Source organism: Colobus angolensis, unplaced genomic scaffold (genome assembly GCF_000951035.1).
Source record: "Colobus angolensis palliatus isolate OR3802 unplaced genomic scaffold, Cang.pa_1.0 Scaffold4, whole genome shotgun sequence".
NCBI classification, from domain to species: domain Eukaryota; kingdom Metazoa; phylum Chordata; class Mammalia; order Primates; family Cercopithecidae; genus Colobus; species Colobus angolensis.
The window spans coordinates 3457925-3479459 of NW_012117376.1; the positions used below are offsets into that span (position 1 = coordinate 3457925).

The 21535-nt window shown below is 49.4% G+C and overlaps 1 protein-coding gene across 3 annotated transcripts in view; it reads left to right on the top strand.

Moving 5' to 3' along the window:
- Positions 1–21535, top strand: part of GRIK3 (glutamate receptor, ionotropic, kainate 3) — a 233117-nt gene that overhangs the window by 202586 nt on the left and 8996 nt on the right. For all 3 annotated transcript variants that reach the window (XM_011955294.1, XM_011955296.1, XM_011955295.1), the window contains exons 11-13: positions 7136–7359; positions 11884–12002; positions 14499–14716. In XM_011955294.1, the coding sequence (XP_011810684.1) occupies positions 7136–7359; positions 11884–12002; positions 14499–14716 (561 nt within the window). The remainder of the gene's footprint in view (positions 1–7135; positions 7360–11883; positions 12003–14498; positions 14717–21535) is intronic.

A 21535-nucleotide genomic window follows, 5' to 3' on the forward strand; every position in this document is an offset into this window, starting at 1 on the left:
GGGGCAGGGGGGCTCAGTGCCTTCAGCTCCCTTGGGCTGTGCTCGGGCAGGCCCTGCCCTGTCTAGGCTAATACGACTGTCAGGGAATGAGGTGTGGGGAGAGAACTTGCAGTGATGGAACACGGAGCCCATGGTGCCTCCAACCTGGGGACCCCTATGGGGTCTATGAATACGACTGTCAGGGAATGAGGTGTGGGGAGAGAACTTGCAGTGATGAAACACGGAGCCCATGGTGCCTCCAACCTGGGGACCCCTATGGGGTCTATGAAGCAGAGAAGACCTACCCATCCTTCCCGAAGGACAGAGGCACAGGGATGGAGCTTACTGGGTCTCAGGAACTGGGCTATATCCTCTCAGGCCCAGGAAGGATACACACATCTTTCCTCACTGTTAGGCAGTGAGGCTGCTGTCAGCTCAGGAAACCAGTGAATGAATCACAGGTACTAGTAGTTGACCCATCAGTTGACACTTATGAATGAGCTAGCACCTGTTCCCCTCTGTTCAAATGTGTGGACTGTTCAGGGTGTTGGTTTGTTAGGTTCATGTCCAGGGCCCTTCAGGGACACAGTGTGTTCTTAAGCTTGGAGGCTGTGGCTCAGCCACAGACACCATCTGTGACTTGCTTTATCCTCTTGTAAATGGCCATGTGCTCTGCGAGCTGACTCAGAGGACACGCTCGCTGGGTGCCTCGTCTAAACCAGCAACATCCTACTCATTCATTCACAGAGTCTCTACGAAAGGCCTACTATGTGCCAGACACTGTGCCAGCCATGCGGCACACAACGGTGAAAAGGTGACAGGCTCTGGCCTCACTCTCCTTAGCTTATGATCAGGGGGGTTGGAAACACCCAGAAAATCAGCCAATGCCTCTAAAATCACAACCGTGATCAGTGCTGGAAGCGACAAGTGCCTGGTGCGACGAGAGCAGTCACCAGGGAGTCCTGATTTCCTCTGAGGCTTGTGTCTGTGGAAGCGATGATTGGGCTGAGATCTGAAGCAGAAGTCAGCATTCACTAGACAAAGAGTTTGGGGAGGAAGAGATTCCGGGTGGAAAACAGTGCATGTGCAGCATCCAGAGGTAAGAGAGAGAACATGGATCGGAGGGGCTGCAGGAAGGCTGGGAGGAAGAGAGGAGGGGAGGACAGTGTGAGAAATGTGGGAGAGCCTTTCAATGCAGCAGCCACCAGCCATAGGGGGTTATTTAATTTTAAGTTTTAGTTAATTAAAATTCAATTAAAGTATAAATTCAGTTCCTTAGTCTTACCAGCCACATTTCAAATGCTTGACAGCCACATGTGGCCCACAGTTGCCATATTGGTTAGTGCAGATAGAGAACCTTTTCATCGTTGCAGGAAGCTCTGTTGGACAGCACTGGACTAGATCATGCATGGCTCTGTTGGACAGCACTGGACTAGATCATGCATGGCTGTAAGCAACCCTAGTAAGAATTTTTTTATCCTAAGGGCATTAGGAAGTCCTGACCTACTTTAATTAGCACCATGGATAGGGACAGATTCTAGTTGGAGAAACACCACTTTGGGAAAAGAGCAGAAGGTAAATTCCATGATGCCACATACCAGAGAGGTGGGCAGGATGCCAGCAGAGTCCCTGGGGAAGAGTCCCGTATGCATGGCAGGAGTGAGGCTGGTTTACTTAGACAGCTGTGGAAGCAGCAGAGGGACCTGGAGGTGGCAAGGGTATACCAGCAGCTTTCTGCAGCTGCAAGGCTCCCAAGCCAGGCAATGTGAAGTGTATGCTGGGAAGCCCCATGGTCAGGAGCCAGAGTCAAGTTCAGGTCTCTGGGAATGCAACACTGGGCTCAGGACAAGGCAGGGTGGGTCCAACCATGAAGCTTGCCCTTCAGAGTAGGACAGGTGCTAGGGTGGGGACAGAAGCAGGCTGTGGAAGGAGCCCCATGCATCCTGCACAGGGTCTAAGTGGCAGGTATGTTAGTTCCCTAGAGCTGCCACATCAAATGGCCATGAACCACCAGTGCTGGAGATCAGAAATGAGAAATGAAGGTGATAGCATGGCTGTTTCCTTTCAGAAGCTCTGAAGGAGAACATGTTCCATGCTTCTCTCCAGTCTTCTGGTGTGGCTGGCAGTCCCTGGTGCTTTTGACTTGTATCTGCTATTCCAGTCTCTGCCTCCAGCATCACATGGCCTTCTCTGTGTGTATCTGTGCATCCTCTTTTCCTCTTCTTTTTTTTCTTTTTTTGAGACGGAATCTTGCTCTGTCGCCCAGGCTGGAGTGCAGTGGTGTGATCCCTTCTCACTGCAACCCTCGCCTCCCAGTTCAAGGGATTTTCCCTGCCTCAGCCTCCCAAGTAGCTGGGATTACACGTGCATGCCAGCACACCCAGCTAATTTTTGTATTTTTAGTAGAGACAGGGTTTCGCCATGTGGGCCAGGCTGGTCTCGAACTCCCCACCTCAAGTGATCCACCCACCTCGGCCTCCCAAAGTGCTAGGATTACAGGCGTGAGCCACTGCTCATGAGAGAAAGCCTCCTCTTTTTCTCTTCTTTTACAGGCACCAGTCATTGGATTTGGGGCCCACCTTCATTCAGTATAACTTAATTTTAACTTGATTTCATCTGCAAAAACCTTATTCCCAAATAAGATCACACTCACTGGTATCAGGAGTTAGTATTTGAACATAATGTGGGGGGACATAATTCAATCCACTACATGTGGCTTGCATGGTAGAGTGGTAAAATGTTGGACTTTGAGATCACAATGAACTGGGTCCAAGTACCGGCTCAGCCACTTACCAGTTTAAACAAGCCTCCTAGCCTACTTAAGCCACCCTGTCCCCATCTAGAATATGGCGAGAATGTTGACCACCTGGCAGGGATACTGGGAAGATGGCATAGGCATAGGCAGCATAAGCAGTAGGCTGAGTCATGCTTGGCATGTTCGATGGGGATCCCAAGTAAGAGGCGGAAAATGGAGATGAGGAATCTGGTAGGGACTATACTTGGGAATCCAATCAGGCAGCTTGCAGCAGGGACACCAGACACAGGGAGCAAGTTGGGAGTCAGAGGCCAGATCTCAGACCCTTGGGAGGACCCCTGTCCTAAGAGAAGGCTGATCGGTGACAAGTTGTTAGAGCTGGGACCACAGACCCAATCCCATTCCTGGCAGGAAGATGTCCAGGTTTTAGTCTGGAGTACAAGGCAGGTTTCAACCAGCAGCCAGGGTATCTGGAGACTGAGGACCAAAAGATGGAGCTATAGCAGGTTGAATTGTTCTTACCTTCAAGGGTGTGATAGAGTAGGTGGGGCCAGGTGACCTCATGCAAGGATAGAGGAGACTGGGAGAAGGAGGAGCCAGGAGGGCCCCAACAGATTCTTGGTAAGTGGAAAGCTGCTTATGGGGATGAAGTAGTGTCCTGGGAAGACCGTCCTGCCTGCTCCAGAGGTTTAGAAATAATACAGAAAGGTCCTTGGTGAGGCAGGAGGGCTAACAAAACACCCATTAGACCAATGAAAGTGTTGTACAAGTCAGGGGTTTGATGTCGTTCAAGGACATGATTGCTCTAAATATTATAGGAAAGACCAAGGAGCTTCTCTTCAAGCCTCAGTTTCCTTCTGTTAAAAGAAAAAATGTGGGGTTGGAATAGATGTATTCCTCGAATAGACTTGAAGTTCTCTCATCCAGCTCTGACAGCCTATGATTTTATGAATCATCCTCAAAGAAAACTTGCACAAGTGGGAAGAGCCTGCCAAGATTGGGCCTTTCATTCTGAGTAATGAACTGAAACAGCAAAGGCTTGACATCTGTTCCCATCTTTCAAGGGAAGTTGGACAAAATAATGCCTTTTTCAGGGAAATCGTAACCAACGGTGAAATGTAGTATTTTCTGCCTTAAACAGAAACAAAGTGGAGAACTCCAGCTTTCCTGAAGCCCAAGAGAAAACACAGATCCAAACTCCCAGTGAAGGTCATATTGGCCAGTTGTCTTGCCACTGTAGGTACAGAATGCTGTGGATGCCTTGGTCTCCCGACCCTATTAAAACCAAAGAGCAGGAAGAATGGCAGGGAGGTTTCAAAGGCTCTGAAAGAACCTGGGGGAAACCTGTGGCCATGTGATTAGCTTTCTCACCAGCCCTTGGAATAATCATTGGCTACAAACACCTCAGTCCCCCAGCCATAACTCTCTTATCCAACTTGCTATCAAAAGTCAAAGGGAGATTCATCACCACCATTGACTTTGAGGTTCTTCCCAAGAATCCACTCCATCTCCAGAGACGAGTTCCAAAGGCATTTTGAGCAATGATAATGACTTTGGAGTGAGAACAGAACCTCCCAAAGCAATATACAGTCAAGCATCACTTAACAACAGGAATACATTCTGAGAAATGTCATTAGGCATTTTCACCATCGTTGGAACATCATAGGCTATACTTCCACACACCTAGATGGTAGCGCCTACTACACACCTCAGCTATATGGTATGGCCTATTGCTCCTAGGTACAAACCTGTACAGCATGCTACTCTACTGAATACTGTAGGCATTTGTGTATGGAAACTTATCTAAACATAGAAAAAGTGCAGCAAAAATAGTATTATAATCTTATGGGACCACTATTATATATGCAGTCCACTGTTGACCAAGACAGTTAGGCAGCACATGACTGGACTTTGAAGGGACAGGACTTGGGGATGCCAAGTTCTGGAATCAAAGGGCCCTCTATATCTCTGTCACATCAACATTACAGAGAATCCTAGATCTTTAGGACTGAAGGGAACCTTTCAGGGTATCTCAGTCAGGCTCCCACCCCACCAAGGGATCCTGTCTACAGCCCCAGCAAGAGCTCACTCAACTGGAAGCTCCATGACACCAGGGACTCAGTCTCTTGCTCCCCACTCTATACCCTCCCTGATAGTTCTTGTTTTTCTGCTTTCTTTTGTACACACCCTGAACTGAGAGGACTCCGGGAGCTGGGGTGGCAGCAGCTTACCCCATTCCTTCTTCTGCCTTCAGCCAGGCAAATCCCAACTCACACATTCAGACATTTACAAAAGAAAGAGCCTTTATAATAGGCTGCTCCTCCTCCATCTTTCCCAGGTTCTGAAGGTCATCAAATCCTTCGACTCCAAGTGTCAATGATGGGGTGTGGGGGCTGCCTTTAGAAGGGGAAACATTGGGTGGGCAGTGTCAAAGTTGTATTTCCCAGCTGCTCCCAGCCGGGAGCACCTGCAGAGCTGTCCAGAAGCTGCGATTCCACCCATACTAGCCCTTCCCTCCTTGACATCTGATTTTGACTGGATTGCTAGTTCCTGTTCTAAGATGAGTGAAGTCAGAGCTAGTGTTAGCAGATACCCTTATTAACAGTTTGATTAATGACCATCTCCACTACTAGACTGTAAGCTCCATGAGGGCAGAAGTCATGTCTTTGGGTCAGCTCTGTATCCCTGGTGTCTGTTGAATTTCATGACACAATGAGTGGTTGAATGGAGTTGGACCAAGTCAATGGATGGCCACCTAGAGGCATTGCCTTGGAAAGGGGTTTCAGAGGGAGGTTCCCCCCTTGCCAAGAAGGTCTTTAATGCTGGTTGTTAGACCCCAGCCTCCCTTTCTGTCCTGTCCTATGTGAGGAAGGGAAGTGATAACTTAGTTCACATTCTGAAATGTAAATATGCACAGAAGCCCCAGGGGCAGCCTCTCAGAGGGGAAGGTTATTAGTTAACAAATATTCCAGAGACTGAGATAGGGCTTGGGGATGGAGAAAAGAAGCAGAGACTCCGCCCCAGCTCCAGCCGCACTCAGGAACTCACAGGCACATAAGCAGGTCAGACACAAGATCACGTGGGGCACAGACCACCATTCAAGCAGAGCAGAGCTGGCTTCATGGAAGTTGAGATGGAGGCTGCGAGGGAGGGTTTCTGGAAGAGGCAGGATGTGCAGAGGAAGGCAGACAGTGGTGGGAATGAGACTACAGGAAGAGGACATCCTAAACAGTGTGGGATGTGCAGAGCATGGGGCTGAAGGAGGGACTGTGGTAAGCAGGAAGTGGTTTAATTGGGGCCTCGTCGGGGAGGATGCCAATGGGGTCCTGGAAAGAGGGGATGGGAATGAGGGAATCTAGATTTCTAATCAGGAAAAGCTCAGACCAAAGAATTGAACTTGAATTCTTCCCCTTATTAAAATTGTGATGGGCTAAAATTTATTAATATAGCATTCCTAATATTACCCCACCCCCTTCTTTCCCACTGCACACCACCCCCTATTAATAAGGGCCCTGGATTTGCTTCTTTTGTTTCCTTTTTTTTTTTTTTTATTTTTTGAAACAAGCTCTCACTCTGTTGCCCAGGCTGGAGTACTGTGGCACAATCACAGCTCACTGCAGCCTCTACCTCCCAGCCTCAAGCAGTCCTCCCACCCCAGCCTCCCAAGTAGCTGGGACTACAGGCACTTGCCACTGTACCCAGCTAACTTTTCAAATTTTTGTAGCGATGGAGTCTCACTATGAAATGTAGGCTATTCTCAAACCCCGGGGCTCAAACGATCCTCCCGCCTCAGCCTCCCATGGTGCTGGGATTACAGGTATGAGCCACAGCACCCAGCCTGTCTGTCTAGTTTCTCCCAAGGAGGGTATTATCTTTGCCCAACTTGTGTTTGGAGGGCTTTTAGGATATATAGAATATCCTGAATGTGGTGAAGCAGTCGAGAAGTGGATGGGAGAGGAAAGCAGAATTAAATAGGCATTGTGGTGCGTTCTGTGTCCTCTTTGTGGTTTTGAAAGACACAAATAAAAAACATGAGCTATTTTTGAATGTTTTTGGGTTACTGAACTGTATTTATTTGACAAAGCACCATTTTGAGAAGGGAGCACGTGGGTTACAGCTTTAATAGAGTTCCATTCTCTGTATGTTTATTCCACCACTCTCTTCTTCAAGACCATGAGCTCTTAGAGAGCAGAGGTTAAGTTGAATTCATCATTGTCTCCCCAGCACCCTGACCTGGCCCTCAAGGAGGGTTAGTAAATGTGGAAACAGAAGAGCAGTTAGTGACCCGGGGCTGGGACAACTGACTTCACCCTCATCTCTCCTCCAGCAAGGGTGTTCTGTCTCCCGCTATTCTGAGACTTTGCTCATAGTCTGTCTCTCTCTCTCTGTGTCTGATTTCAGAAGGCAGATCTAGCCGTGGCCCCCCTGACCATCACCCATGTTCGCGAGAAGGCCATCGACTTCTCCAAGCCCTTCATGACACTCGGTGTGAGCATCCTGTATCGAAAGCCCAATGGCACCAACCCCAGCGTCTTCTCCTTCCTCAATCCCCTGTCCCCAGACATCTGGATGTATGTGCTCCTCGCCTACCTGGGGGTCAGCTGTGTCCTCTTCGTCATCGCCAGGTAAGGCAATTCCTTGGCCAGATGTCGGGCCCAAGGTTGAAGGTTTAGGGGCCAGGCAGGTCCTTACCTTCTCAGCCCCTGGCACAGAAGGCCCAAGGCTCAGGCCACTGCTATGCCCACTCCTCTTCCACTCCCTATGGCTCAGATTCCTTTATATCCCTCAAGGAACTTTCCATGCCTTGTCCCTCCCCACCCCCAGGCTTGAATCACCTGGTCCTCACCCTGGTCTGTGTCTGTAACCCTGAGATGCGGCAGTTGCACCTCAGGTCCCATTAGCAGGCTTGAAGAGGTCAAGTGGTTGCCCAAAGCTGCACCACCTGAGCCAGGCACCTGGTGCAGCAGACTCAGGACATTGAGTGGCCCAGTGGGTAGCTTAGAACTTGGAAAACCGGATGTGTCTATCCAAGCCACAACAGTAGGGGGAACAGTGCTCAATAAACTCACACCATCCCCACATGCAGAAACGAGGCACACATACACACATTCCTGTCTGGGCTCCATGCTAGCAACACGCTTGCACATTTTGTTGTTCACATAAGTAGACATAGCGCACCCTTGCTGGTGGGTGGTAGGAGGAGGTCACTAGGGGACAGGTTTTGCCCAGTGTTTGGTGAACACCCAGTGCTTGCCAAGCACTGTGCTCTGCACTTTACAGCCTCCCTTGGAGAGGAGACGCCTGAGACTCAGAAAGTCTCACCACTTGCCGAGGTCATACAAGCAATAGGTGACACTTGCAGCATTTGACTGTGGGGGTCACCAAGCCTTTTATCTATGACCCACATCTCCGTCCAGTGGTCCCCCCCTACCCCGGGTTGGTGGCTGCTGGGGCCTGCTCCCCACGGCTTTCCAGTGGAGCCCTCTGCTTTCTCTCTCCGGGCTCCAGCCCCAGCCCCTGATCTGGTCTTTTTTTTTCTCTAAATCCTAACAAAGTGCAAAGAGAGACTTCTCTGGAGAGGCAATTTGAGATCCAACGATTTGGCGTTTTCAGCCTTTTTTTTCTCCAGAGCCTTCTTTAAAAGCCACCCTCCCCCCCACTTCACTCCCTTCCGCTCCCTCCTCCCACACTGCGAGAGACTAAAGGGAAGGCTGTGAGTGATGCAATGTCCCGCTCCCCAGGCCGTGTGCCGCCAGAGGCCTGGAGCTGCCGTGCTGGCCTCGCCCTGCCTGGTGGGCGCATCAGCAGCCAAGGGCCTTCATTTATGCCTCTTGGAGAGTGGCTCCTGGCTTTCAAAGGCTTGTTAGACCATTAGAGACAAGAGGCACTCCCGGTGACCATGCTGGCTGAAGGAGATCTGGACACAGCTGCCCACAGTTCTAAGAGATAGGGCCTGGGAAGGGTGGGCAGGTGTCCAGGTCCACTCTGGGACAACTCCAGGTTGGCACAGGACTGTCCATCTTGCACACTGGCCTGGCCTGGTCTGTTTGGCCTGCATCTGGGGACCAGGCATTGCACAAGGCCTTTCGCTGCCACCAAGATATTCGACTTCATGCCTGGTGAGGTAGGAGGAAACAGGAAGGGAGCTGAGGGTGTGCTTTCTCACCGCAAAGAGCAGGACAGTGGGCACTCGTGACAGGGGATGATCCTAAGTGCCTGACCCAGAAGGCAGGGCTGAGGGTGAGCAGCCCATCTAGCTCCTGGGAGCCACATTGCAGCCAAATCTGGGTTGAGTATCCCAGGGAAGCGAGAGCTTTGGCCACAGTGGATGCCCTGTCTACACCTCCACACTCCAGCTGGGGATGGAATGTAACCTTCTCTGTGGAGACAGAGTGTCTCCAGGTCAGCTTCTAACTCCTGTTTACTCTCAAGACTGGAGAAGCTCTTGCAGCCACAAGCTACAAATCCAAGACCTGCCATTAACTCCAGGTGACACCTTCCCTCCTTGTCCAGCGACCATCCCACTCCTCTTCTCTTCTGTGGCCGAGGAGGGTTAGAGCCTGGACGCTCTGTCCCACTGACTGCAGGATCCTTGTGGCCTCTGCATCTGTAAAATGGGCACCCTGCAGGCTTTCACCTCTCAGGAGGCAGTGAGGACCCCAGCCTGTAACAGCATTTGATAGCCAAGAAGCCCATTCTAGAACCAGTTATTTTTATTATGATAAGCAGTTCCACCCCTGGAACTTCGTCCTGTTGAAATATCACCATTGAGCCACACTTTAGCATTCTCCCAAATCTAGAAAGCCTTTGCAGCCAAGCCCCAGAAGACAAGGCCACCCTTGGGCATCAGGGCCCACAGAGGTGTGTCCAAGGATGCTTTTCCAGCAGAGTGCACCACAGTCGGAAAGAGAGGACAGCTTAAGTGCCCATCAGTCAAGGCACGGTTAGAGATACCTGCAGAGTGGTTACAGAGCATGAGGTAGATCTGGAAGAACTGACCTGAAAAGAGGCTGGTAACATTAAATGAAAAACAAAGTTCTCAGACAGTATAGTGGTATAATAGGGGATTTTTTTTGTTAAAAGTATCATATATGTCATATATTTTTGTATGTGTGCCTGGTACATGTAAAGAGCAGGACTCGGGAGATCTCATCAGAAATCGGCTTTATTTTGTCTGCCTCCCACCTTCCAGGGTGTTCAGAGGTGGGTGCTCTTCTCACGGCCCCCTCCAGCAGGGCCTCCCTTCGTGGCCCACTACCCACTCAGCCCCTGGTCCTCCAGCGGCCTGTGCCCCATGGCCTCTCCCTGTTGGAATCCCATTGCCTTCTAGGATGGGAGTCAAAGTCGGCCTGGGCTGGATCTGTCTTCTGCATGGGTCCATCTGGTCCAGGGGAAGCACTGTGGACCCAGCGTCCTGAGGCCTGGTGGTGTCTGGTCCTGCAGGCCAATGTCGTGCAGCAGGGACTTGCCTGATTCCACTGACAGAGCACCCACCAGCCCAACCCCTGCCCTTCACCCTTCCCAGGTCCATCTGCTCAGTTACAGGGCCAGGCACTGAGCTGCCTCGCCCCCTGGGAAGCCCCTCTCCCTCGATGTGGTAGAGGAAGTGGGAGCTCTGGACACCCAACTCTCCAAAGGCTCTCTCCAAAAACCCTTCTCACAATAGCCTCTCATCTCTGCTTTCTCCATCCTAGATCTCTTCCCTGTGGATTTTAGAGCCTCTAACAAGTTTGTGGCCATTTCCTTTGAAGATCCCTGTCTTGGTTTGAAACCTTTCTTTAGGATTTCCTATTTGAGGGGTCTTCCCGCTTCATGAAAATAAAATTCTTTCCACATGACCACTGGTAATCAATGTATAATATATTCCAGCTTTTAGAAGGGAGACAGAAAAGAGAGGTCACAACATCACACTTAAAGGGCATTGCACTTTAAAAAATGAAACAAAATTCCACTGGACTTGTCTCCCCTTCCAGATGTGTCCTCTCAGCATCCTAAAACCTCCCCCACAAACCTAGAGAAAATGTTCACTAGTGTGGGACTTTTTCCAGGGTCCTCTCAACCTCTCAAGCTTCTTTAAACATAGATATCCTCAACTGGAACTCACGCGGTGAACAAAACTCCCTTCAGTTCAGTAATCAGGACTCCTCTTCCTTAGAAGGCAGTAGGGGGCTTTAAGTAATCATTTTTTCCCTGTCATATATGTATTTGTATATTCAAAGACAAAAATCTAAAAAATTATATAACGCATTGTTCTCTCCAGGGGATAGGATGCTGGAGTACATTCACTTTCAGATTGTATTCGTCTATACTGTCTGAATATTTTATAAAATGTGTCTTCTGCTTTTTTTCCCTTTTTAAGGTTTTTTATTATGCCCAAAACTCAAAAGCATGTTCCCACTTTTAAAAATTTATATAATGCAGATAGAGCAATTGGCCTTCCTGAAATTCCTTCTGCTGTTTGATGCCCCTCCCCAGAAATAAACACTGATATTTTTTATCTAGAGACCCTTTCAGACCCTTTAGTATACATTTGCATATGAGTATACATAAAGCACTGAATAGTTATGTCTTTAGGAATCTGTTTATCTAAGTGTGGTCATATTGTTCTTATTTTCTATTGCTTTTAATACATTGCTTTTAATATTTTTATTGCTTAGATCTTCAACAATATGTGTTGAAGATCTTGCCCTGCCAGCACATCTCAAGTATCTCATTCTCTTTTAGCAGCCGCATAATATTTCACAGTACAGTGTGGCATAGTTTATTTAATCATTCCTTTATTGAAGGACATATTGGTGGTTTCCAGTTTTTTGCGATGACAAACAATGCTTTGATAAACACCCTTGTGTGCTTCTCTTGATGCTCCTGTAAGAGTGCTTTTTCTGGGATGGATGATGAGTTGCAGAATTGGGAGGCTGAAGGGCATGTGCACTTTTAATTTTACGAGATGCTGGTGAATTACCTTTATAACCAGAAAAGGGCACTAACAATAAAGAACAAGAAGAAATTCCCCTGCCCTGCCTCCCAGCAGAACCATGAGGATATTGATACGGAGGCGGCTGGCACAGCTGTGTTTGCTAAACCACTGCCTGCTGGGGCATGGATGCTCCTTGTTTCCCAGGCTGACTGTCCTTCTCCTCCTGTGCCAGGTTCAGCCCTTATGAGTGGTACGATGCTCACCCCTGCAACCCTGGCTCCGAGGTGGTGGAAAATAACTTCACTCTGCTTAACAGCTTCTGGTTTGGAATGGGATCCCTGATGCAACAAGGTATGCACCTCTCCCATGGCCTCCCTTTCCAGGGTCTCCTTTCCCCAGCGGGTCTTCAGCCTCTTTGGCATCAGCAGGGCCAGCCCATACTTCTAGGGGCAGCCTTAGACCCTGATGAGCCAGCAGAAGGTTGGAGACACAGAGATATCCAACCTTCTGTGCCCTTGCCCCAGACCCCCAACTTCCACCTCCACTCTGGCTGGAGCTGGCTCAGGGTCTGAAGCTAAGAAAACCACCCAACCCAGGGCATGCAGGATGCATCCCTCACCACCTGCTCCAGCTGAGGTGGACACAGAGCACCCTACTGGCTGCGGCTGACCCTGCCCATGGCCTTATCACCACACAATCCAGCTGAGCAAGTTGAGCTGTGGATGGAAGGAGACCAGAGGCAGGGAGGCTGGGTGGGAGGCCACTGCAGGAATGAGGTGATAAGACCTGAGCCTGGTGGTGGCCCTGGGAGTGGAGGGCAGAAATGCACTAAGAGAGCTTCAGGATACACTGTGGATGGAACTCTGTGGCCGCTTGGCTGTGAGGCTCCTGAGAGTAGGAAGGATCATGGCTGAGTTGGGGACTTCAGCCCAAGTGCTTCAAAGATGAGATACACAAAAGGATGCAATTCTCTTACATCCTCTGGAAGGAGGGCCAATGTGCTTTGGAAATAGCTGCAGCTACTCAAATATCTCAGAAAACAGAGCACCTGCTCTAACTGCCGGGAGTCAGATGCAGAGACAGTAGGAAGCAAGAGGGCAGGCACAGGGAGAGGGGATCACCAGCCAGGAAAGACCCCCCAGGAAGGACACCACCCCCTGGTCCTGCTGGCCACAAACCATGTGCTCACTGCGTCTGCAGGTGGAGTCCCATGTCCAGAGTCTCTTATCTTAGGGAGTGCAGACAAGTCTCTGCCTGTTAGAGTTTCACTGAGCAACCTACCTAGGGGGCAGGCAGGGAAGGGGCTTCAAGGGACAGAAAAAATGTCCTTGTCCCGCAGTCATCTGTGTATAACCTTCACAAACCCTGGTCCTCAGTAGACATCCATCAGCAAATGCCAAACAAATGAGCGAATGGCATTATCCCAATGTGTCCTGGGCACCCACTACATGCCAGGCTCTGTGCTGGGTACTTGAATGAAGGAAGAGAGGAAAAAAGTAAATCTGTCCCACATGCGAGAAACCTCTCAGCCATGGCAGAGGCCAGGGCAGGGACTTGGGCAGAGGTCTGGCAAGCCTGGCAGAATTCACCAATCAGGTGACTCAAATAAGCTGCTCCCTCTCTGAGGGCATCCCAAAGCCTGGTTTGGAGCAACCAGGGGCGGCTGGGAGTGTCCGGTTTGGGAGGGGGACACGGAGTCTCAGTGGTCTCTAGCAGCTAGGAAGTGACAGGCAACTTTCAAGGGAAGTGCCTCAATGTGTCCTTGCTATTAATGCGTGTCCTGGAGACTCACCTTGCTTTTTTGTCCATCATCTTTGTTCGGTGACAGTTGGGAAAGACCTGGAAGCCCCTCAATGCAGTAATAGCTTCTTCTCTTCCACCTCCTGCTGCTATTCAAAGCACTGGCCCCTGATGTATTCTCTGTGTGGTTTTGATTAGGAGGGAGAAAAATAGTTATGTATTTGAAAAACTCTCCCTTGAGTGACTTCTTTGAGGAAAAAAAAAATCATCCATATCAAAGCAGACGCTTTTCAGATTGCAGGTCCAAATATTCTGGAAAGTTCAGGAGTCACTCGCAATTTAAATCTCTTGAAAGCCAACTAGTTAATTACTTCAGTTAGAAGGTGTCATCTCTGTTGTGCTCCACACCTAAGGTTGGGGAAGAAAAGTGATATATTTCGGCAAAGAGCTTCAAAAAGTGTTGATTTTTTTCTCCTCCTGCAAAGCACTGCATAGCAATCTTATATTTGTATACCATTTGTATTTCCAGTGCAATTTCTTCTCAAATTATATCATTGCAGCACCACAGTATTTATGTGAGGCTGGGACAGAGGAAGGACAATTCTTCATGTTTTGCAGAATTTTGCAGAGAGGGGAAGTATCAGGCATAAGATCACACTGAGGGTTGGGAGCAGGATTCACTCAAGAACCCAGGGGTCCTGACTCCCAGATGTTCTTAAGCTGGGACCACATAAGTGGTCTATGGTTAGGCATCTGAGGTTTTGATGAGCCTGTGAAATGTGAATGTATGTTGTTCTAGAAGAGCGATTCTTAAATTTCAGCTGCGTCAGAATCATCTGGAGAGCTTACTCAAAACATATTGCTGGTTCCCACCCTCAGAAATTACTGATTCAGTGAATGCTGGGGAGAGGCCCAAGAATGTACATTTCTAACAAATTCCAGGTGATGATGTTGCTGCTGGCCCAGGGACTACACTTTTGAGAACCACTGGTCTTGGGAAAGGGCCTTAGCTTTCGTTAGAGTATCAGAGGAATCCATAACCTAGGGGACTTGAGCAACGCTAGTCTGGATGTTGTAAGGGACTGCCTATATCCTCTCTTCGCCCAGGGTCTGAGCTGATGCCCAAAGCCCTGTCCACACGCATCATTGGTGGCATCTGGTGGTTCTTCACGCTCATCATCATCTCTTCCTACACGGCCAACCTGGCTGCCTTTCTGACCGTGGAGCGCATGGAATCACCCATTGACTCTGCTGACGACCTGGCCAAGCAAACCAAAATCGAGTATGGGGCTGTCAAGGACGGGGCCACCATGACCTTCTTCAAGGTGAGGCCCTCTCCCTCCTATTGCAGCACCATGAGCTGATCCTCTCCAGACCCTTTACTGAACAGAAGAGGAAAGGGCATCTCTGCCCTTCCCTAACCACTCATGGCCAATGGGTCAGAATCCCCCAGGCCTCAGCCCCACCTTGTTTGGACTAGTCGACTTTGGGGAGCTGTGGTGATGTGGGCCAAATGGGTTGGCCTCAACACAAATCCTAGAAGTTTCTGTGCCTGAGGTGAGCAATGTGAATGTGTTATGATTCCTTAAGTCATAAGAAGGAGATAGGTGGAGAGAGGGGCCTGGAGAAGGGGGAAGCAGGGGAGGAGCGGCCCAGACACACAGGCCCTGTGTGCTCCCTGCCTTAGCTTCAGATTTCAATGCCATCCATCTTGAGGAAGCTAGCTTGAGGTCAGGGAGATGGCAGCAGGGCCAAATCTTGAGAGGAAGGGAGGAGGTTTAGAACTTGAACAAGTGTTTACAGACATTACTGAGCATGTTACAGTCTAAGAATGCTGGTGTCAGCAGATAAAGTCCCTGTCACCTGCTCAAGTGACTGTTCTAATGGGTATCTGGCCATGATTTCATTGCTCCTCCTGCTCTGTGAAGTGTTGGCTCAGTGCCCTAATGTTTTCCACTTTCTACTGAAGTAGCTGAGGGCTTAGGAGACTCTGGCTGGCCCCGAGAACCAAAAGCTGCAAAGGTTCTCCCAGAAATTAAAGTAGTAATAACAGTAGCTACTGCCACTGAGATCTCGCAGTAGGCCAAGCCTGTAGTAAATGCTGGGCCTCATTTAATCTTTGTGACAAATCCTGGGAGGCTGATATTCGAATTATTTCTACTTTCCACGTGTGGAAACTGAGTCCCAGAGGAGCTAAGTGGCTTGTCCAGGATGCCCAGCTGGAGGAGCCAGGTGATACCCAGGCTTGCCTTCCTCGAAACCCCTGTTTTAGGCCAGTGGTTCTTAGACCTGGGTGTGCATTCAGATCACCTGGAAGACTTGTTGAAACACAGCTTGCAGGCCAGGCACAGTGGCTCACGCCTGTAATCCCAGCACTTTGGGAGCCCATGGTGAGCAGATCACGAGGTCAGGAGTTCGAGACCAGCCTGGTCAATATGGTGACACCCCATCTCTACTAAAAATACAAATTACAGGTGGCGCTGCACCTGTAATCCCAGTTGCTGGGGAGGCTGAGGCAGAAGAATCGCTTGAACCCAGAGGCGGAGGTTGCAGTGAGCCGAGATCGCCCCACTGCATTCCAGCCTGGGTGACAGAGCAAGACTCCATCTCAAAAACTAAAATAAAATAAAAAGAAAGAAACACAGCTTGCAGGCTCCAACCTCAGAGTTTCTGATTCAGGAGGTCTAGATGGGGCCAAGAACACATTTCTAAAAAGTTCCAAAGTGTTGCTGCGGCTGCTGGTCCAGGCTCCATGCTTGGAGAACCACTGCTCCAATTGTTTCTCGGAAATGAGTAGGATTTAGGAACTCTGTGGCTGCAGGCCCACTTATTTGTATGTTTATCTGTTAATCAACTGCTCTCAATCAACCTGGAATGGAAGCCTGGGGTATTTTCCTTTCCTCTGGGCTCTGATTCCCCATCACCCAGCCCCTGCCTCCTCCTAGCTAAGCCTCTGAATGATAGATGGAGCCTCTAGTGGGGCCTGAGTGAAGAGAGAAGGAAGGGGTTGGGTGGGAAAGCCTTCTACTTCCTGGGCACTGCAGCCCCCCAGCACTGTCTCCCCTCCCCACTGCCCAGCCCCCACCATGTCCCTCTTTGAAGTTGGAAACAGCCTTGTAGTGAAGAGACAGTGAGGGAGGAAAGGAGCTTTCCTCTTGAATGTTGCCAAGAGGGATGTTGGTTGACTTGCCTAAGAGGTCACTACTGTGTATTTAGAGTGAGGGGAAGACAACGGCATTATCAAAGGCATGTTGGGAGCACTATGGGACTCTGTGTGTGTTCCTGCCTATGAGTGAGTAGGTGAGGGTGTGTATACATGCATGGCTTCACATGTGCATGTAGCAGTATATAATATGTGGGAATGTATATGTGTGTGTGTGCACACATGTGCCTGTGCACAACTCTGCCTGTGTGGGGACATGTGTGTATTTGTGCTTGGACGTGTCTGCATCTATGTGTATGTGTGCTTGAACATACGGGTGATGCATGTCTGTGATCTGAGCATGTGGACACGTGCCAGTGAATGTGTACAAGTGTGTACCAGAAGGTCTACATGTATATGTGTACAGAGAAAATACATGTGTCTGTCTGCTTGGATATCCGCATGGGTATGGCTAGATAAGTGGAGGACAAATGGGCCTGTGTGTGTGTAATGGCCTGCTTATGCATGATGCATGTGTGTGTATACTAGCCTTTGTGTGTGTATGCCTGTGTAATGGCCTATGCATGCATGAATCTCTGTGTGTCTGTATAATGGCCTGTGCATACATATGTATCTGCGTGTGCATGTATAATGATCCATGCACATATATATGTCTGCATGTATGTGTGTATAATGGCCCATGTATGCATATGTGTCTCTGTATGGTGGTGGGGGGTCTGCATATGTGTATAATGGTCCATGCATGGGTACGAATGTGTCTCTGGGTGTGTGTGTGCATAATGGACTGTGCATGCATATGTGTCTGCGTGTGTGTGTGTGTGTGCACACATGCTTGCTTGCTCATGCCTATCCCCAGGCTGTGGCCCAGCCCTTTGTGCCAGAGCATCTCTCATGCATAACGCATGAGCCCATCTCTAAGTAGGGCTCCCGATCAAAGGGAAATGGCATAAATAAGCCTGGTGCAGGCTCATTGCTGCTGATTGGATGTCCTTGCCTCCCTCCATGCTTAGATGCTCAGATTGGCTTCCCAGAACCTAGTCCCAGCTCCCCACTGAGCTGCTGCCCTCAGCATCAAGCGGCACCTCCCACAGCCTCCTCTGCCCTCACCCACCTTCCCTGCAAATGGCACAGTGAGGAGGGCAGAGGAAAGATACAAATGCTGTCACCTAGCTGGGATGCTGGGGCTTCATGGGCCCATGCTCACAGGAGTCTGTGGGTCAGAAATAACAAGTCCACACCCCCTGCATAACCAGCTCCACTTTATTGCTCTCCCTATGGTCAATTAATTCCTCTTTATGCCTGGCCACATTGTCTCCTGCCTTATTTCAAGTGAAGTTCTCCTTGCCCAGGTTCCCTGTCATCAGCACCAGCAATGGGACTGTTACTTATGGGAGAAGAGCCTGAATGTAGATACATTAACTTGCCCCCACCTCATATGATGAGCTAGAAGCACCACTACCCCCTGCCCCCGCTGAAGGTCCCTGGATGAACCAATTCCCTGCCTTGTCACCCCCTTGCCCTCTGTAGCTGGACTTCCCAATTAGACCTTCCTCCAGACCAGGTGATAGCCTCCTGGTTAGCACAGAATGTTTGCAGGTTAGAGCAGGAAGGAGACCTGAGATTAACCTAGAGCAACAGGCCCAGCCCATTATCACACGGCAGATCAGTGGTAGAGCCCGTTATAAGGTCAGACATTCTGTCTTCATGCACAGTGCCCTCCCTTACATCCACTCTAGGGTCTTCTCCTTGAGAGGTGGTCCTCCCTTGCCCATGAGAGTATATGGCAAGGCTGCACTACTATTGAACAGGAGGCAGCTCCAGGAGGAGCCATCAGATGTCTGGGAGACATTGGCAAAGTCAACAATAACAGTAACACTTAATGAACACTTTGTGCCAGCCACCATTCCAAACACTTTACCTATATTTGCTTATTATATCCTCAATAACAGCCCTGGAAGGTAGATTATTATTATCATCTCCATTTGACACGTGATGAAAGGAAGGCTCAGAGAGGCTAACTGACTTGCCTAAAGTCCCACAGCTAGTGAAATGCAGGACTGGAATTTGAACCCAAGCAGCCTGGCTCTAGTGCCTATGCTCTTGGTCACTGTGTTCATATGGCTTCTCTAAGGACCCAGCCACAGTCCTCAGGAGGCATTTGGGGAAAAATGAAGCCACAGTCAGTTGACCACATACCCAGCCCTGCACAGTCCTGGCACATCGTAGTTGCTCTAATAATACATGTTAAGTGGATGCTGTTGTTGAGTGAAAGGATGGGATTTAAAGATGGCAGCAGCCAAGTGGCACAAGTGCAGGAGACAATATCGAGGACTAAGAACCGAGCGGGCAGCCTTTATTGAAGGTCCAGAGTGCAGGACAGATGAACTTGATTTCCGTGGTTAGCATGTTCCTGGTTAAGCAGGACACACACAGTCTTTAAAAACGCCCTGACTGAGAGTAGAACTCACAAGGGAGAGAAAACCTGTTTCTGTCCAAAGACAACAGCGGCAGGAAGCGGGACGCTGGGCTCTCGGGGGTCTCTCGATCCCTCGCCCCCACCCTTCAGCCCCATCATTCCAAAGGAAATTTCATTTGAAGAGTTCTCAGGGAGCAGCAGACATCACAAACAGCATCTCCTGTGTTGTCCTTCCTCCGTCTTGGAAGATAAAAATTAATTAGGAGATGAAAAAGGAGGCCTTTGAAAGCACTGTTTGGCTGTAAAAATATGTAGGCAAAATGTAAAGGAGAACATTGGGAAAGCGTGTTCTTTGCAGGGAAGGCCACACAGCTTTGATGAGAGAGGAAGTTGGAAGACAGCTTCTCCAAGCACTTAGACTTTTTTCAGTGCTGGCGGTGAGGGAGCACATAAGAGGTGAGAAGGATAGTGGCTTAGGGAAGGAGTGGGAACTAGGGGCCTGAGAATGCCAGGTTCCCTGGGCCCGTGGCCATTGTCAGGCCCTCCCCCTTGCACAGCTTCAGTGCTAGCATCTGACCTGGGCATGCTCTCAGAGAGGTCGCCCGGCGCACCCCCTGCCTCCCAGCTACATGACAGACCCTTCCCTGAGCTGGAGGCCCTAGGAAGATGCTCCCCAAACTCAGCTTCCAGCTTCTCCTGACCCATCTGCTGGCCTCTCTCACATACAGCCTTAGCCCTGCCTTCAAGCAGAAGCAGGTAGGGGGACCAAAACATAATGCCCAGGCAAAATTCTGTGTGGTGCTGCCTGTCGTCATCAAGTTACATCAGTTTTAAAGTCAGACAGACCAGGATTTGAGTCTGGGGTGATGTCTCTGCTGGTGACCTTAGGCAAGTCACTTCACTTCTCTGGGCTTCCATATGCTCCCCTGTATGACACAGATACTTATTTTCACCATGCAGCAATTGGCAAGAGGGTTTGGTGAGCTCCTGTATGTACAGTGGTTAGCCCAGAGCCAGGCATACAGGAGGACTTAGGTCAAAGGCTTTCTCTTCTGCAGAGCCCTCCGGTTGGCTGAACACAAGCCAAAGAAGCAGGCTGGACACTTTCCTCTTGCCCTGAAGTTCCCTCCTGGGGCAGATTACTTAACCAGAGCACACTGGAGATGACCAGCTAATGGGCACCCACTTTGTGGAGCTCTTGAGATTATTAAATGGGATAATTCATGTATTTACCTCACAGCATTACCTGGCACAAAGTAGGCATGCAGTGAATGCTAACTTTTTATTGTTTACTGTTGCAGACTGGTGATACACAGGCCTGTGCAGCCCATAGATGTGATTTGGAGGGGCCACACATCGCTTATTAATATATGCATATCTTTTAAAAACATCAATTGCAGCAGTTTTCAGCAGCTGAGAGGCAATGTTTATCTCCAATTTACAGACTCCCACCCAGCCTTCTTTAGTTACTTCAATACCCTGCCTGGCCCCTGTCAGCATTTGAGTTTTTACCCCTTTAAGTGCCATAGCAACTCAGCACTATAGAGAATTTTCTCCCCAGTTTCTAGATGAGAAAACTGGGCCTTAAGGAGAATTAAACAGCCTTAAAGGTAAAGAGTGACTCCGGCCACCTATGGAGCCTTAGAGGCGGGCTCTGTATTAAACACTTCACACACTTTGTCTTGTTGAATGTTCACAATAACCCTAAGTGGCAGGTACTCTTACAACACCCGTTTTACAGATATGGAAAGTGAAGCTCAGAGAGGTGATGTCACTTGCCTGTGGTCACAGGAGGAGCTGGCATTTGAGTCCAAGCTGGTGTGACACCAGAGTGTAGTAGAGCTGACCCCTCTCACTACCTCCACCCCCAGCCTGAAGCCCCCCACAAGCAAGCCTCAGGCATGTGCAGCCAACAGGGGCCGCTGCCAGGATGGGGGGGAGCAAGGAGCTAGACTGTCCTTACCAGGGGGCCTGTAGCAGCCGGCAGAGGCAGTGGACTCCAAAGAGGCCTCCTGTCTCCGTAGAAATGACCCAAGAGAAATGATTAACTGCTCAAGTCCATGGATCCAGTAAGGCCAAAGATTCCACACTCAGAGATAAGAAAGCCATTTAATATGGAAAAAGATCTCCTTTCCAGTATGGAAAACACCCAAGGTCTTGTATGCAATCCCATTGCTACTGCATCTCTGCACACATTCCCTGAAACTCAGCTCCCTTTTGAATTGCTATATATAGAGAGAGACTTATATACATTCTCTTGTACAGAAATGTTAAATTCTCAAGATTAAGTATCTTCAGTCAGGGAAAATCAATTTGCTTCTTTGAGGAGGCTGGAATTGAAAGTCGTGAGCCTGAAATTTACTTTCTTGCCAATTTTACTGATAAAAAAAGCATCTCTGTCCTGGCACACCGCCGTGTATTGGTTGTTCCAGATGATTCCATTAGTTGATTTGGGTGACTAGCCCTGAAACAACCCTTATTAAGGTTCTCTCCAGGGCCAAGACAGGCAGGATGACACAGGAGCTGTAGGTACGTGGGACTTTATTCCCTGGGGTGGTGATGATA